The sequence below is a fragment of the Budorcas taxicolor genome, chromosome 12, assembly GCF_023091745.1.
Source record: "Budorcas taxicolor isolate Tak-1 chromosome 12, Takin1.1, whole genome shotgun sequence".
Lineage (NCBI taxonomy): Eukaryota > Metazoa > Chordata > Mammalia > Artiodactyla > Bovidae > Budorcas > Budorcas taxicolor.
Window position 1 is genome coordinate 28915823 of NC_068921.1, and position 18187 is coordinate 28934009.

General features: G+C 38.6%; 1 protein-coding gene across 1 annotated transcript in view; it reads right to left on the reverse strand.

The window, feature by feature from the left end:
* The window catches only part of FRY (FRY microtubule binding protein), a 328020-nt gene that overhangs the window by 126586 nt on the left and 183247 nt on the right, over positions 1 to 18187 (reverse strand). Inside the window, exons 12-16 of the mRNA XM_052649908.1 lie at positions 17399 to 17500; positions 7997 to 8100; positions 7405 to 7513; positions 5451 to 5537; positions 785 to 956 (exon numbers count right to left, since the gene is read on the reverse strand). Of these exons, the coding sequence (XP_052505868.1) occupies positions 785 to 956; positions 5451 to 5537; positions 7405 to 7513; positions 7997 to 8100; positions 17399 to 17500 (574 nt within the window). The remainder of the gene's footprint in view (positions 1 to 784; positions 957 to 5450; positions 5538 to 7404; positions 7514 to 7996; positions 8101 to 17398; positions 17501 to 18187) is intronic.

Here is an 18187-nt window from a genome sequence, read left to right on the forward strand (position 1 = left end):
CTATATTTATGTATATAATAAAAATGTAAATTGCTTCGCATTCAAAATTTGTGCTTTAATGAAATAATTAGTAATGATTATTTCTCATGTATTAAAAATTTTTGAACTCATTTAACCATTTCATAACTAAAGAGAAATATTTTAAAGAAAAAAGTTTCCTCATATGTTTCCTCCAGGTCTTTGGAATCAAGGAACTGTCTTAACAAGTTTGAAGCATGTCTGTAAATTCATAAACTCAGTAAAAAAGGAAACAAATGCAAAAAGTTATCTTTTTGAGTTAAGATAGTTAAATTAAAAAGAAAATAATCTTATGTAGGCTAAACCCAAAATATACCCTGGCAGATGTGGGGTTTGGCATGTTTAAAACACAGATTAAACTAATTTTACTGAAAAAAAAAAAAAAGGAACCATAAAAATGGATGCAGGAATGAATAAGTGAATGAATATATTTTTATGGTTGCTTTATGAACAGGGTTCTCTACCAAAGGACACAGATATCTTAGAAATTTACTGTAAACTACAGATAATCAATATTAGAAGTTTGAAAAGACCAAACTTAGATATAAATCTAACATTTAAACAACAAAATGTTTAACAGGAAGTTCCAAAAAGGTTAAAGGGCAGTAAAACAAACCACAGACTGAATCACAACAATTAATGTTGAAATGTCTCATCAGCTACTTTTACGATTATTTTTTAAAAGTATATCTCACTAAGGGTGAGTATCTATTGGTCATTTTAAAGGTTTAATAAAACCCAGCGTGAACACATCTTTGAAACCCACCTATCATTTTGGCTTCCTCTTCAGTTAGTGTCTTACTCAGATATGTTTTCTTCACCCTCAGTGTGTTTCCTGAAGGGAGAACAGCCCCGGTAACCGGCATGGGAGGTTCTCCATCTTTCTGCTGCAAGCTGTCGGCTATGACCAAGAACGCCCTTAAGCCAATATTCATTCTCTGTTAGGAGACAACATGTTCATGATGAAGAGAAAGACCCAATTACTGTCGTGAAATCAGACCAGCAGTCCTTCAGAGAAGTTAAGCATGGCTTGCCATCTAGATCAGAGTGGGAAAGTCATTTAAACGTCACAAGAGTTGAGGCCAAACCTGAGAGAATAAACGGACATGAATGTGAGCAAGCTCCAGGAGATGGTGAAGGACAGAGAAGCCTGGTGTGCTGCAACCCATGGGTTCGCAAAGAGTCGGACACGACTGAGCGACTGAACAACAAGGAAGTAAAATGCTGCGTCACAAGGAAACAGCTGGGAAGACTGTCACCAAACTTGCAGGGCGTGTTAAGAGATGAGCAGACTCATTCTCTTTGGGGGATTCTGGGTGCACCTCAAAGGGACAAGCGGCCACCCTCTGGAGCTGCTTCAGTAAGGTAAACTGAGGTCAACAGAAGTCTCTTCTGTCTCCTGGAAGGAGACACGTTAATTCACGATGACTGGATGAAAAAAAACAAAAACAAAAACGGAGTTCTAACTGTGAATCACAGAAATAAGAGTTGTCTGCTCTGAACTGCAGGTTGCAGACTTTGGCATCACAAAGGCTGGTGAATTTGAAAATAAATTTAAAGTATTCAAAGTCATAGAACCTGTTACTGATAACAACACAAAAGCTTATAAGAAGAAATGTCCTTCTGGGCCAGGTCACTATCTTCCTCAGTCTCAGGTAATGGCTCCAAAAGATGACGCAGTAAGATAGTTGCTTCCAGCAGCAATCATCTTAAAAGGTCAGAAGGTACTAAAACATCTGTTCTTCCTTTAATAGCCACGTGTAAACATTTACACTTATTATTTTCAAACCACATCAAGTTAATAAGTTCCCTAAGTAGACTACTCCCTAATGCAGAAAATAATTACCAGAAGTAACACTGATAACCTAATTACAATTTATTGAATTCTTAAAGTATATCCAGAACTGCACATTAACGCTCATCTTTAAAACAGCCATGCAAGGAAGGTATGATTATTCTTATTTTTCAGGTGAGTAAACTGAGGACCACGTAACTAGTAGGTGGGAAGCTAAATATCCAAGTTGAGTTTGCCTGGATCACCCATTCTGTAGTACATGATTACACATACTTATAAGATGAAGCAATACTTAGAGTTTTATTATTTATTTTAAAGATTTATTTCTCTGTGGCTGCACTGGCTCTCTGTTGCTGCACACAGGTTGACTGTAGTCATAGCCAGTGGAGGCCACTCTCTAGTTGTGCCACGTGGGCTTAGCTGTCCTGTGATATTTGAGATCTTCCCAGATCAGGGATTGAACCGCTCTGTCCCCTGCATTGGCAGGTGGACTCTTTATCACTGAGCCAGGGAAGCTCTGACTTCTAGTTTTAAACTATTAATTCAAGATTCAAGGGGTAGGGAGATTTTAAGCAGGATGTGGTAAACATTTCTCTGGCCCATTCATACCCAATACAGTGTGTATTTTATGAGTTTTATGGCCTTCACTAATATTCTCTCTCCATTTTCTAATATGAACAAGTATTAATTAAAAAGTTGACTGTATATTAAAATTCATTAGTTCCCTCATTTATTTCAGTAGTTCTTTCTGAAATGTTCTCTAGGCTTGTGGATTTTTTTTTTCAAGATGCAGCAATCATTTGGATGAGGAAATACAACGTTCAGTTCAGGAGATGCAGTACCCATAGGATGACCGTGAGCTGAAATAAATGATCAAGCCATTATCTGCAAGTGGATTATCCGATTTGTGAGCCATCCTGCCAGTTCTCTTAGTTTTCCTTTCCTCTGAATAGTATCAAGGACAGAAGTGAGCTGGAATAGTTAAAGAAGTACATTTTTAACTTAACTTCAAAAATAATTTCTTCTCATGCTTTATATAGCTCTGTATCATGCCTCTCCTATTATCCGTCTGGTCTTCAGAAATTACTTAACTTTCTCAAGGCCAAGTCTCAGGTTCCTTTCTGTAGAATGAGAATACTAATACCGATTGATCATATAGGGCTATGGTACAAATTAATGCTGGAAAAGTTCCTACTAGCAAATGTATTGCAGGCAAGAATCTTCACTGTTTTCCTATTGAAGTCAAGTCTACTGAGATATAATCACATGTAGTAAAATGCACTCCTTGTCTAGAGTTCTTCCAATTTTGAGAAACATAGTCCGCTAACTATCATCATCACAGTCAAGATGAAAAATATTCCCATCATCCCCTAAAGTCCCTCTGCATATCTTTAAAGTCAGTCCTCTCCTCCAACCCCAGCACTTTACTATCAGTGTCTAATTTCGGTCTATAATTTTGCCTTTTTTAGAATACGATATTAACAGAGGCAAACAGACACAACCTTTCGTGTCTTGCTTATTTTGCTTAGTGTAATGCTTTTGAGGTGCTGCTGCAGTATCAATAGTTGGCTCCTTTTTGTGGCTGAATAGTACTCCATTGTATTGATGATTCATAATTTCTTTAGACATCCACCAGCTGTTGAACAGGAGTGGCTTTCCTGTTTTTAGTCATCATGAATAAAGCTCCTATAAATATTCATACAAACCTTTATGGATATAGGTTTTAATTTCTCTTGGATAAATACCTTGGAATGGAGCTGCTGGATCAAATGTCAAGTGTATGTTTAAACTTATAAGAAATTACCAAACTTTTCTAAAGTGGTTGTACCATTTTGAATTCTCACTAAAACAGTATCAAGTTCCAATTGCTCTGTATTCTTCTCAGCACATCTTACTTTAGATTTAACTTGCATTTGTCTAATGATTTACGATGGTGAACATCATTTCATGGGCTTACCAGTCATATGTATCTCTTCAAGAGGCTCTTCATTTTGCCCATACAAAAAACTGTATTATTGAGTTATGACAGTTCATATATATTCTGGATAGGAGAGTTTGTCAATATATGTTTTGCAAATATTTTCTCCCAGTCTTTGGCTCTATGCTTCAGAAAACATCATCTTTTAAAGTGCATACTTTATTTTGATGATGGCCAATTTATCAACTTTTTCTTCCATAGTTTATAATTTTTGTATGCAAAGAAATTTCTGCCTACTCAACATCACAAAGATTTTGTTTTATGTTTTCTTCTGGAAGATTTCTGATATAGGATTTCACATTTAGGCTTATGATTTAATTTTTGCTTATAGGGCAAATTATGGGTTGAAGTTCATTATGTTGCAAATGATTGCCCAACTGTTTAGCACTATTTATTAGAAAGATTATCCTGGGATTCCCTGGCTGTCCAGCGTTTAGGACTCTGTGCTTCCACACAGGGGGCCTGGGTCTGATCCCTAGTTGGGAATCTAAGCTATATGTCACAGTCAAAAAGAAAAAAAAAAAAGACTATCTTTCATCCATTGAAGAGCTTGGAACTGCTGTCTCTAGGCAAGAGAAGACTCTTTAGTCAGTGGGTCATGGGCCTCATTTCAGCCAAAATGCCCTGAATTTACACTGGCTTTGCCCCCCGCCCCCCTCACTGGCCCACTGACTCTGGCAGCAGCTATTGTGGACCCCTGTAATGTCATTAAAAACTAGACAAACTCCTGTTTGGGGCTTGTTGGGCTCAAGGTGCTGCTCAATCTCAGCACCAATAAGAGCAATCAGGGTTTGTGAGAGGAAGCAAGAGGGTACAGGGAGGCTCAGTTCCCTTTGCTGCTAACCAGCACCTGTTCTGAGCCTCTGGGCTCTGGGCCTCCTTCCTCACTGACATGATGAAGGAGCCAGACGATATCACAGTGACGACAGGAACAATCTTTTAAAAAACTTTTATGGTGTGCAATGTCTTACAGCTACTAAAGGTGGAAGAGCTGGTGGCAAGCAGTAAATTCAGCTCTGCTGACTTCTGGTTCAGTGTTCTCTCTACAATCTCATAGGTATGAGGCTGCAAAGAGGCCGCTTGCCAGGCATATTTCTCTTGGCTAACAGTCTTTTTCGAGGTCCAAAACTGAGTGTGCTTTTCATTTGCATAGGCAGCCCCTCCCCTTGCCACCCTCTAGGAAGTACATCATATCCATTATACGCTCATTTCCATGACCTTCCTGGCCCTCAAACTATGATGCTGCCACAGAATCAAATGCGCAAACATTAACTAATTTCACTATATTTTAGTATTTTATCATTGGATGCATTGATTCTTCTCTGCTTCATCACTTCCCAAAGCTCTTCAATTTGCTAACCTGCATCAAAATAAATGATAAGTATTGACTTTTCTAAAATAAACCACCAGACTTAGAGCGACAGATTGCCTTTTGGAGCAAGGTTTACTTCCTTCTGCAAGAAGAGAAGATGATATGATATCAACCTTTAACCATTCTAAGTTTATTCACCCAAAAATCTTACTTCTGAAATTCCACCAGCTCTACTATTTTTGTCAAATACCATGGACAGAAAACAATAGGAGACTTTTTGGAGAAGATGGCCTTCACTCCGCTCCCCAAGACTGCAAAGTGAAGACACGCAGAAGGGTCATTCTTACCTCTGGATTGAGACTGAAAGCTTTTGCTGGTTTTCCCACACAAAGGAAATCAAAAATGATTTCTTTCATTGCAAAATCTAAACGTTCCTATAGTGAAAAAGAGAAAACAAACAAAGTGTTAAAGTTTCACTTAACATGAAAATGTCTGTTTTCATCACATGCACCCAACAGGTGGCTGCTGAAAGAAGAGAGGTCCTGCTTTATTTTATGCATCACAGAGAATCCCTGGTGGAAATCCAGGTTCATCTGAACCTTTGGTTCAGTTGTCATGGGATGTGTGGAGATGCTCTCATTCTATAATATATGAAATTAGATCCTAATACATGGAATGACTAAAAATCAAAACATGACAAACCAAAACATTCTGAGTGTCTGGGCTTATCCACACTACAAACTCCTCCTCCTAGTCCTGCAAATGCTGGCAACTTCTTAAAACTCAGTTTGAAAACATAGTTTTTAAAATACCCCTACAAAATGATCTTTTTCTTCTGTTATCTAACATTTCCAATCCTTTGGCTTATAAGAGACAATCCTGCAGGGGAAATGAATAATCAACAAATGACACATTAAGGTCACTTAAATGAGAACATTTAAGCCAGATTCTAATAATTTGAGACAGTGACTACTAAGATCTGTCATCTTCATTTTAAACAACCTATTTCAGAATAATCAAAGCACGTTCTCAGCCACATGATACTGTAGAAAAGTTCTGTTAATTCATCTGCCTGCAAAGCAGTGGATGAATTAATGTCCTTAATAGAGTAATGTCCTTTCCCTAAGTACAAATATTACAGGAGCATTTCATTATACTAAACACACAGAGAGATATCATATATTAAATTACCTATAAAGTAGCAATAGAACCTTATGTCTTTATATCAACATCAATTACACGTCAACAGTTTTTTCACATTTGTTATTTCCCTTTATCCCCACAACATTCTGAGGGATACTAGGCAAGCATTCCTATTCACATTTTACAAATAAAGACACTTAGAATGAAGATGTTCCAGGACTTCTTTAGGGTATAGAGCTGGCTCATGATTTCCTACGTGGTGGTAGTGGTAAAGAACCTGCCTGCCAATGCAGGAAATGCAAGAGATGTGGGTTCAGTCCTGGGTTGGGAAGATCCCCTGGAGAAGGGCATGGCAACTCACTCCAGTATTCTTGCCTGAGAATCCCATGGACAGATGGAGCCTGACAGGGTACAATCCACAGGGTCATAAAGAGTCAGATATGACCGAAATAACTTAGCACTCATGCATGCTAGCTCATGGCAGAGGGCAGACTGTAATGAAGGACTTTTCACGCTTCCCCATAAAGCACAAGGAAGTCAAAGTGAGGATAAAACCATTTACACACAATGTTTTAAAAAATAGAAGTCCTGGGTCTAAATAGTAAACTAACATTAAATGTTTAATATTATTGGACCCAGTTCTTAACTAATAGTATGTGTAAAGTGCTTAGAACAGTTCTTGGCTTGATATTAGCTTGATAAATGCTACTGTTCATGTTACATTCTTCTTTTTCACAGGGTGAAAGTTAGAGCATTATGATTTACTCATCCAAGTTCAATAACTGTCATCTTCTCATTTCCTGCAAACATCAGACTCAATTTCCTCCTGACTTGTGGAATCTAGAGCAGAGAAGCAGGAAAAAACAGAGTCAAGGGGTCAAGAGACTCTTTTGCTAATAGTCTCTGTGACCTTAGGTGAGTCACTTAAAACCTGTCTCTTAGTTCCTTCGTTTGTCAAATGCTGAAAACACTTGGCACACCATGCCACAGTTTGTTTTGAAGCAAAAAAATAAGCTATGTGTGAAAACACTTGCAAAATCACTCTGAAAAGTCTATACATGTAAGATATTATTTTAGACTCTTGGTCTGTTAGTAATTCCTAAGAAGGAGGTGGCTACTTAAAGGCAATTAGAAGACTCCCAGAAGCGTCTCCATTACCTGGGCGATGAACTGGATGATTTTCACAAAGATGTTGAGAGGCATATCCCTTGGCACCACACCACGGGACCCTTTGGGGAAAAGTGTTGTGATGATGGTTATAAGACGGCTGAAAGATAAGGGGGAAGAAAAAAGAGAAAACAAGCAAGATTGGCTGAGCTCCAGTACTTTTAGGGAAAATGGTAGATGCTTCATCTTATCTAAGTATCAGAGAGAATTCAGAAAAACAAAACAAACCCCTTCATTTCTTTTCCATTAGCATAATTACTCTATGAAAAGTTTTTCTGGAAAACTAAGGGCAGCTGGAAAATTATAGCCATTTCCTTTGTTAAAGCGTCAAATGTAACCCTGACACGGAACTTGGCAATCCTGGTAGAGACTGGGGTTTCTATAATGGCTGCTGAGCTAATGTCTAAGGAAAGCCTGAAAATGTCCAAAGGACTTAGATCTTTTAGAAGCTGTCAGCTTTGAACAGCTTCTAGTTTGGTTAGAGTGGGTAGCAATGAAACAAAACACCCTCTTCATTGGCTGAGTGAAGTGGTTACCATTACCTTAGTGATGGGGTTACCATGAACCCAAGCCAGCTCCTTACCTCTGAGTAGCTGTGTTGCTTTCACATTTAATTCGGATCATGTAAACCCAGAGTAATCTGTACAGAGATTCCAGTGCAACTCGGGCCATCTTGGGGTCTTTATTCTATATCAGAAACCAAGATATAAGATTGCAGATTAAATGGTCTGACATCGCTCTTCACTTTCTTAGAGGTCTTTCGCTTTTATGTTACTCCTCTTCCCTGTTCATCTATTCATCTTGTCATAACCATTTTTGCTGTTCTATTCTTAGTGTAGATAATTCGGGTCCTGATTTTTGAAGATTTCATAACTGCTTAGATAAAATCTAGGATAAGTTTACCTTTAAGCTACTTGCTGAATAAAGATGAGTCACATAAATAAATTGGATGGAAAAGACTATAGGGACTAGCTTTTTAGATTTAGGAAAGATAGATTTCTTATGCCAACACAGTTTTAAAATAACTTCTTGATGTGATCATTATAAAATTTGAAATTTCTATTAAAAATTTTGAAATTTCCATATGCATTTTGGTCTCATTCTGGCTTTTTTCTTCTATTAATCTAAATAAATAAAATGATAAAATATCATTTTAATTTTTGAGGCCTTATGACGTGTTTTATTATCTAGTATGGCCTATCTTCCAACATCGACTGTTCTTTTTCTTTTTAAGGGTTTTCTCATATATTCCTGTATGTTTATTCTTCCGAATAAACTTTATAACTACTTTTCTAGCTCCAGGAAAAAAAAAAGTCCCAACTTTTTAGAAGCATACATTTACACATAAAGGATTTTTTTTTTTTTAATCTTTTAGTAAAACAAGTGATAAAACTTAAAATTTGTTGCATGTCTTAGATACATACAGGAACTTTAAACCAGTAAAGTTGCATTTAAAATAGTCTATCATTTAAAAATGTCAGGAATTCTAATTATCCTTCCTCCAGACCAGCAAAGGTCTCTAACATGCTTACACACTAGTTTAAAGCAGCCTCTAGACACACACTGCCCAGGTTTAAATCCATCCTCACTCTAACTTATGAGTGGTATGGCCAACCTCTGGGACCCTCCATAACCTCTCTGGGCCTGATCTTCCCTGTCTGTGAAATGATGCTAACCCTCCCTCCCTCCTAGGACTGTTAAGAGAACTAAATGAGCTAGTGCACAAAGGGAATTTAGTTCCTGCCCACAGTAACTATTATTATACACAAGACACAGGTCCAGCAGCAAAGGAGATGTAGTCCCTGACTTCAGGAAGCTGCCGTTCTAGTGGGAATATCTCCACCTTTGTGAGTTTCTCTTTCCTTATAAAAGTATCTCTGATGCTGGGAAAGATTGAAGGCAGGAAGAGAAGGGGATGACAGCGGATGAGATGATTGGATTGCATCACTGACTCAATGTACATGAGTTTGAGCAAGTTCCGGGAGATGGCAAAGGACAGGGAAGCCTGGTGTGCTGCAGCTCATAGGGTCACAAAGAGTCGGACACGACTGAGCAACTGAACGACAAATCTTAATGTTTGCATAGTGTTTCATTCAAAATTTTCTCTCAGGCCTTATCTCACACTGTGAGTCATCACCCAGTAGAGCAAGTTATCATCTTTCACTGACGAGCTTAACTAAACTCTCCAGTTTCAATGATTTGCATCACTGTCTTCTGTTCAACTTCTCTTATACTTTCTTCCTGTCCCTCTACCCACAATTATCTTTTTGATGCATCTTATTGTGACTGATGTTCTTTCACTCTTAAGAATACATTTGAGACAGTCTACTTTTGCTCCCATAGAGACCAAAGAGCAAAGTGGCTGACTTCAGGTTTTGCTTTGCTTTACCCGTGTTTTCCTGTACTGGTAATTGATTTTTAGCATTCCAAGATGATGTGACTGGTCACCGCAGTTCCCTCCTAACATGATTTCCCTGCCTTCTCTTCCATTCTCAGCACTATCAGATGATATTCTTAAACTGCAACCGGGACTGTTTACTCCCCCTGCATTTCAAGTTCTGAAGTGGCTTCTCAGCACCTCCTGGACAATGTCCAAATTCCATGATGTGGTGCCACAGGGGCCTCTGGTGACCTGGCTCCCCCATCCCTACCTCCTGCCTTCGCCTGCCTCTGGTGTGCTCTGTGCCGTTACATCCCTTCTGCAATTCATCGAATGCCTGGAATGCCTTCCTGCCCTTTTTCTACTTAGAAAATTCCTACTCCCCAGCAAGATTCATTAGGTGTCACTCCTCATTCCATTCCACTGCCCCTCCGCTCCTTCCTCCGCCCTGGGGAGATTACCAGGGGCTCCTGCTGTCTGTCTTCTAGAATGTTGTTCTCCTGTATGTTTCCTACCAGACTGTGAGCTCCAGGACTTCTGGGTTGTTCACTGTTGTGCCCTCAGTGAGTGCCATACGGCAGGTTACTGGTACATAATTTAAAAAAGAAACTGTGGGAGGAGGGTTTGGGGGAAGATGGGTACATGTATATGTATGGCTGAGTCCCTTCACTGTTCACCTGAAACTACCATAACATTGTTAATTGGCTATACCCCAAAACAAAATAAAAATGTTAAAGTCTGGAGAAAAAAGGCAAATTGAGTCGTAGCTGAACAACCTGATGCATAAGCAAAATTTCTTTATATAGGAACTAAAGGCAACCCTTAGTACATAGCTGAAGCTAATCAACATGATACAATATTACTAAATATCTCACACTTGTATCACATTTTGCTATTTCAAAAGTACTTTCATAGCCCATGACATCAACTGGGAGGATTCTGTCTTTGACAGAAGTCAAATCACTGGCTCAGGTCTTCAAGTCTGTAAATGGCAGCTGGGATAGGAGCTGACTTCTGCTCCAGCAAAGACTATTTTCTCAGAAACTGGAACGTGCATGTTACAGAATACCCACTGTATCAGGCATTGTTGTCAAAGTTGTATGTATAGTAACTCTTCTTAATTCTCAGCACAACCTACAAAGTAGATACTGCTAGTGTGTCCTTTTAAGGATGAGGGAGTCAGGACCCAGAGGAGCTAATAAGTGACAGAACCAGAATTAAAACCCAGGCAATCTGGCCCCAGAGTCTTCAAATTATGAATGATTTCAGTTTAAGATTCTATGAAGGCTGCTCAAATATACTACTGGCAACGACTAGATTGTACTCTGCTTGAAGATAGGACTTCTTCACTGCCATCATATTCCAACAGCAGCTAACATACAAGGACTTACTATATCGTCTCAGGATGCTGACATTTTTAACCTATGTATCAAACCACTGACCTCTGTGTCAAAGATCTCTACTCCAAGACTGAAAGACTATTCTCTTCTTCCATTGGTATATGCTTCTCAATTAACTAACCAATAATTTCTTTATAGCAGAGCTGAGGTTACATTGATAAAACCGTTCAAGAAATGAGTAGGTTTCGGAGTGGATCTTCCAGACTTTACATGACATGTCAGTCTGCCCAATCCCAATCCCAGTCTGCCCAAACCTTCTTTAAACTTTAATCTTTTGACTTAGCTAAAGCAACTCAGTGTTAACAGTAATAAGTAATAAATAAATCACTGATAACTTGGCTGGTGATAGGGTCATTGGATAGACCAAAAAGACCAATGTTTCCCATGATCCACCAGTTGACCACTCGCACCCAGTCACCCAGACTTCTTTGATCTCACTATACTTAAAACTCTTCTGGTTCTCTCTTCCATTGTAAGTAAACGGACCTAAGTAAACCTGTTGATTTCTGCTGTAAGTCAGTGCCTATCCCAGTCAACACCTTCCTTCTTTTTGGCATTTCCTTTTGATACCTGAATCAAACTCCTTTGATCACAATTCAATCTTTTTGATGACTGTATTATCCAAATGACATTATGTGCTATAGTTTAGGATAACCTTTAAAATTACCATACCAACAATTTACAGAGATTATTTTTTATATTCACTGGCTGAATAAAAAAGACATTTGAAGTAAGTAACACACCTATCATCTGCTCACTAATTTTCTGACCCAATGTGTTCTATTAGAATTTATAAATTCCACTTTGAAATGTGCCTTTGATGGATCTAAAACATAGATGAGATTTTCTCAAGTTTATAGAAATAAAGTTATGTTAAAACAGAATAACTACTTCTTGAAAACTACTTTAAATAGCTAATACTGTACTATTTAAATGTCGTATTTACCAAGAGGAGAGTAGTTGTTTTTAATAGGACCATACATTTTAAAGCATTCAGACAATGACTGTGGAATCCTTAATATATTACTCAATGCTTCCCCTTTGTAAAATAAAGATATCATTAATACTCTTATATTTACATGAAAAGTTAAAAGCACTCCTTTAACTTCATTGTGATTACTACACATGAAGATATATGAAGTGCCCAAAATAAGATTCATCAAAAAAATTAATGGCAGCCAAACTTTGATATTCTTAATGGCAATCAAAAGACCTTTCTTGTCCCCTCCCCTCCCTGCACCATTCTGAATGTGTGATTCTCTATCATTATGTTCCATTTGACTTTCTTCATAGCAGTTAGCACCACCTGAAGTTTTTGTCCTTATCTGTTTACGTGTTTCCGGTCTGTCTCCTCCACTGAATTACAAGGTCTAAGAGAGCTGCGAGCGTCACTATCTCATTCATCACTTATTCCCAGCATCTGGAACACTGCCTGGTACATTTCTGGTGAAGAACTGATGACCAGCTGACTAAGTGAATGCATTCTAGTCCTAGTGCAAACAGGGACTGAGATGAAAAGAGAAATCTTTTAAATTCTGTACTTTGGTTTCTAGGACTTTGAAGCTGTGCTGACTAATGTATAACCTTCAGATGATACACCTTCAATGTTTCTGAGCATTTTAAATACAGCAGTCTGTACATGTCAATCCCAAACTTCCTAACTATCCTTCCTTTTCCTCATCCTTCCCCACTGGTCCTACTGGAGAGCAAAGGGGAACTCTGCTCAATGTTATGTAACAGCCTGGATGGGAGAGGAGTTTGAGGGAGAATGGATACATGTATATATGTGGCTGAGTCCCTTTACTGTCCCCCTGAAATTATTATAACATGTTTAATTAGCTACACTCCAATATAAAAAGAAAAGTTAAAAAAATATTGCCATCTGAGAAAAATTTCTGGAAAAAACATAAATAATAACATGAAAGCATATGGGGAATTCAATGCAGGCTATGATACTGTCATGATAATCCATGACATACATTTAAAGGCCCTACTGCTGGCCTGGCTCATAACTAATCTCCAATTAATGAGACCTCTTCTTGTTATTAACTATATTGTATAAATAAATTTCTTAACTTTTGAGGTTTCTTTTCTTTTTAATAAAGAAGACTTCACTGGTTTTAATATTTATTCATTATTGTAAGAAAAAGAAAATGTAAAGGTTCTTCCAATTATATCCATTTTCAAGGACAAGAAACTTGCACATACTTATTATGAACTCTTAATTTCAATTAAAAAAGCTATTAATAAATGGGGATTCATGACAAAATATGAAAGCACTATTAAATCAAGTTTTTATTTTTATTTTTTAAATCAAGTTTTTAAAACATATTTCCCTTTTTCAGAATTAGATATACTAAGGTATACAGGCAAGGAATGTAGCATTTTTTTAACAGCTCAGTATATTCAAATTCTGACATAAAATTCATAAAAGCATAAAGTATTGGTCCTCACTGATCAGAAGTTCCTGAAAGATGTCAAGGTCGTGGTGAGAAGGTGTAATAAATTTCTCACCACTTTACAAGGGCAGGTTGCTAACACATGGTTGACCGAGTTAACAAGTGTAAATAAAGACTTCACGTTTGTGTTACCGAAGCAGCCTGCTCCTGACAGACTAACGCTGAGGATAAACCAGGGCCCTGACATTAAATGAGTGCTGAATCTGAGACCTTGTTTACTTTAATAGCAGATTTTTCATGCTCATACACATTTCTACTCTGCCCTGTGTCACGATGCCACCTTGACAACTCTCCCCGGCAGAACACATCAAAGGGGGCTACCAAGTTCAACACGCAGGGGGCAAACACTGGGTTCATTATACCTGAGCATGTGTAGGGGGTGGGGGGCGGCAAGAAGGGACAGTGAACAGAGGAAAGAGCTGGACTGGAGGTCCTTTTTGAAATGATATGGTTGGCTCTAAACCCCACAAAATACTGAAGCCATTCAAGACAAAGTGTGCTCCTGAAACCATGTTAGCTTTTCCTCGGGTATTTCTTGAGGACTTTTGAGGAGGCCTGGAAGGTTTTCTGTATATTAATGCCATTTTAAATGGTTCCATTTAATCCTTACTGGGTTGAGTTCTAAATACATGGGCTACAATTTTATTTCAACTGTAGCTCATCAATGATTTTCTATACCTTTTACCCTTGAGGAGGTGAATTTTGACCATTTACTACCCATAAAGTGAAGTATCATTGCCTTTCCTTTGCCCAATAACTACCTGTTTCATGCTTCACTGGGCACCTGACCTGTAGAAATGGCACAGGTGTCTCCTCACTCCCAGCTTTTATGTCCCTCATCTGCCACATGCGTTTTGAAACTTCATTACACATCCCCCATTGAAACACCAAGCTCTTCAAGAGCAGGCACCCTAGATCTAGTTTTTATATAACTGACTTTCCTATCTTCCCCACTTCGAGCACCTTTCTGATCTTATTGCTTTCCCCATTGGGAAATCCTGACGCTTGAAATAGTCACACGGGGAAACATCATCAGTGTGCAGCCCTTCTCTCAAGGGCTGTGTGTAACTCTTACTAAGTCTTTTTGGTGGGCTTCCACCAGACCTTCACATAGTATTCCAAGTGTAAAGCAATTAAAATAGCTAACGAATGTGAACCTACTGTATAAAACAAGGAATGCTACTCAGGGCTCAGAGGTGACCAAAATGGGAAGGAGAGCTAAAAAAAGAGGGGATATATGTATATGTATAGCTGGTTCACTCTGCTGTACAGTAGAAATTAACACAACATTGTATAGCAACTATGCTTCAATAAAAAAATTTTTAAGTGGCTGATTTTACACTTAAATATAAAGCAATTAAGTTCAAAGTAAGATTATGCTTCTGTATTTCAAAAGCAATTCTGGACACAAAAAAATGTTGGTCTTTTGGGCCACAATAGTAAATGTTAGTGCAAAACACTATTTTGACACGAACTAAAATTCATCACAAACATTTGGCATAAAAAATACAGAAAACTGAACATTCTTAATCAAGTCTCTCTCTTTTTTTTGAACAAAATGACCTTTTTCTTTATGTAAAATATAGAAGAAAAAAACATGTTTAACTAGAATAACTGAATAACATAAAAGTGGATGAAGTAACAACAAAAAATGACATTACGCTGTGTGTTAGAGGCATATGACAGATGGATAACTCCCTGAATAAAACATCTGAAAGTGGCCATTATATAATAGTTGATATACTGAAAAGCACTTTGTTTTCCAGAATTCTTAAAGGCTTAATTCTATATCCACTGCTATTATATTTCCCTGCCAATCTGAAGAAAATAAATGATTCTAATCTTGGATTTCACAATCAGCTTTCAGAGCCAGTACCTAGCTACTGCTTCAAACAGCTCCAATGCAGATTACTGTGTCATGATGGTAAATGCCAAAATAATATAATTAATCTTAACCACTTCATTAAATTAAAGTGTCTTAAAATAAAAAAGATAAGACAGCATGTACAAGCACATACAGGATTTTATAACTAAATATATTTTAAAAATTCTGAAGAAGCATTAAAATTATAAAAGGAATTCAATATCTTTGGACACAAGGGAGAACAGTTATGATAATTAGGTGCTAGTTGCACTTATATTAGACATGGGGTTCACTTAGTTGACTTTTATCAACAGGTCACTAAAACTTAAAATCTGTTCACCATATTCAAGTTTTAAGGCAATTTAAAAGCTAATCATTATGGCTGTTTTAACTCTAAGTTCCTCAGTTTCAGGGTTTTCCCAGGTGACTCAGTAGTAAAGAATCTGCCCGCCAATTCAGGAGCTGCTGCTGCTGCTGCTAAATCGCTCAGTTGTGTCTGACTCTGTGCGACCTCATGGACTGTAGCCCACCAGGCTCTATCCATGGGATTCTCCAAGCAAGACTACTGGAATGGGCTGCCATTTCCTTCTCCAGTTAAGACAGGAGACTTCGGTTCAATCCCTGGGTCGAAGAGATCCCCTGGATGAGAGCACAGCGACCTACTCCAGTATTCTTCCCTGGGGAATCCCAGGACAATCCCATGGACAGAGGAGCCTGGTGGGCACATTGTCCATGGGGTTGCAAAAAGTCAGACATAACTGGGCAACTGAACACGCATGCCTCGGTTTCAGGGACCGTGCCTTGGTTCCTCCCATCACCCAGCACCTGAACAGCCATTGTTCAGTGAGCACCTAGGATTAATAACTGAATATCATGTGGCTTGAATAGAATACCTTCAAATAATCACAAATAACAGGGACAGGAAATAAGTGCTTTCTGTTAGTAGGTCAATCCTCCCCCACAAACCCCTCCGCAAATAATGGGCTGACCCAAAAGTTCATTCAGATTTTTCCACAACATTTTACAGAAACTCCAAACGAACTTTTTGGACAACTTAATGTTTTCCTAGCCTGGAATGAGTCAGAGGGAGGCTGGAGGAGGTTTGGGTGAGCTTCTGAAATCATTTCACCTGCTTCTGTCAGTGAAGTGTGACCTCCTCTTTTTTCAGTCATTTAAAGCCTGACCATAGATGCATACGGGCTTCTCAGGAGGCACTAGTTGTAAACAATCTGTCTGCCAATGCAGGAGATGCAAGAGATGTGGGTTCGATCCCTGGGTCAGAAAGATCCTCCAGAGCAGGAAATGGTAACCTGCTCTAGCATTCTTTTTTTAAAATTTATTTAACTGGAGGATAATTACTTTACAATATTGTGACAGTTTTTGCCATATATCAATATGAATCAGCCGTAGGTATATATGTGTCCCCTCCATCCTGACCCCTCCAGTATTCTTGCCTGGGAAATTCCATGGACAGAGAAGCCCGGCAGGTTACAGTCCACGGGGTCGAAAAGAGTTGACACAACTGACCACAGTTGCATACACATAGATGCATACAAAGGGGCATTTAATTCTACCTTTTGAGTGATCCTTACAGGATTTTACAACACTGTAAATCAACTGTACTTCAATAAAAAAATATAAACATTTTTAAAAAAATTTAAAAGATTCCCCCCTCAAATTTGACATGATTTCTTATCCCTAATCACCTTCTACAATGGACTATATTTTAAAAGGAAAACGCTCATTAATACATTTTTCATTATTCCAATAATATAGGATCATTTCCCCCGCAAACCTCGGGAGTCACTCTAAGGAGCTCACACCAGCCTCAGACGCATAATATGTTTTCCTAAGAGAGTTTTTCGAGCTGACAAATACTCACTTTAAGGTTGGATAAGCAGTTGTTGAGGAAAACGTGCCACCTGTTCAGGAATAGCTGCTTCTGGCTGACGCAGAGCAGACAGGTCACCAGTGGGTACAAGGCCTGAAGAGAGAAGAGGAGGCCACAGGATGATGTAATTGCAACCACTCAGGTAACACAGGCTCTCTGAAACCACCGTCCATCTGTCCAGCTTCCCTGTGTGCCGTATGGGCCAGGCTCTGTAATGCACTCATGCCCAACAGGTGCCTCGAGGAGGTGGGCATTTTGCAAGTATTTCTGAGAAGGATGGAAATGGAATACTCTAGAGTTGTGTATAGGATTGGTCTTTCCTAGTGGCTCAGTGGTAAAGAATCTGCTTCCCAATGCAGCAGAGGTGGGTTTGATCCCTGGGTCGGGAAGATCCCCTGGAGAAGGAAATGACAACCACTCCAGTATTTCTGCCTGACAGTTCCCACGGACAGAGGAGCCTGGCAGGCTTCAGTCCAAAGGGTTGCAGTTAGACGTGACTTAGTGACTAAACAGAAACAACAATGTACAGAGTAGACTGAGTTTCATGGATCATAAATAGAAATCTGATTCACTGATTTAGTCTTCCCTTATGAATTTAAAAAACAATCATAGATCACTCTCAATCCTCTGGAAAAAAAAGGAGGAAGGCACACTGATTTTGAAAATGTTTCTGTTTCTTTTGCTCATAAACATCTATTAGTTTGTCCCTGTCTTAGAGGTAGGTGTATATATTTTCTTTTGCATGCAATCTTCCTGTAATTAAGGAAGATTCCTCAAAGA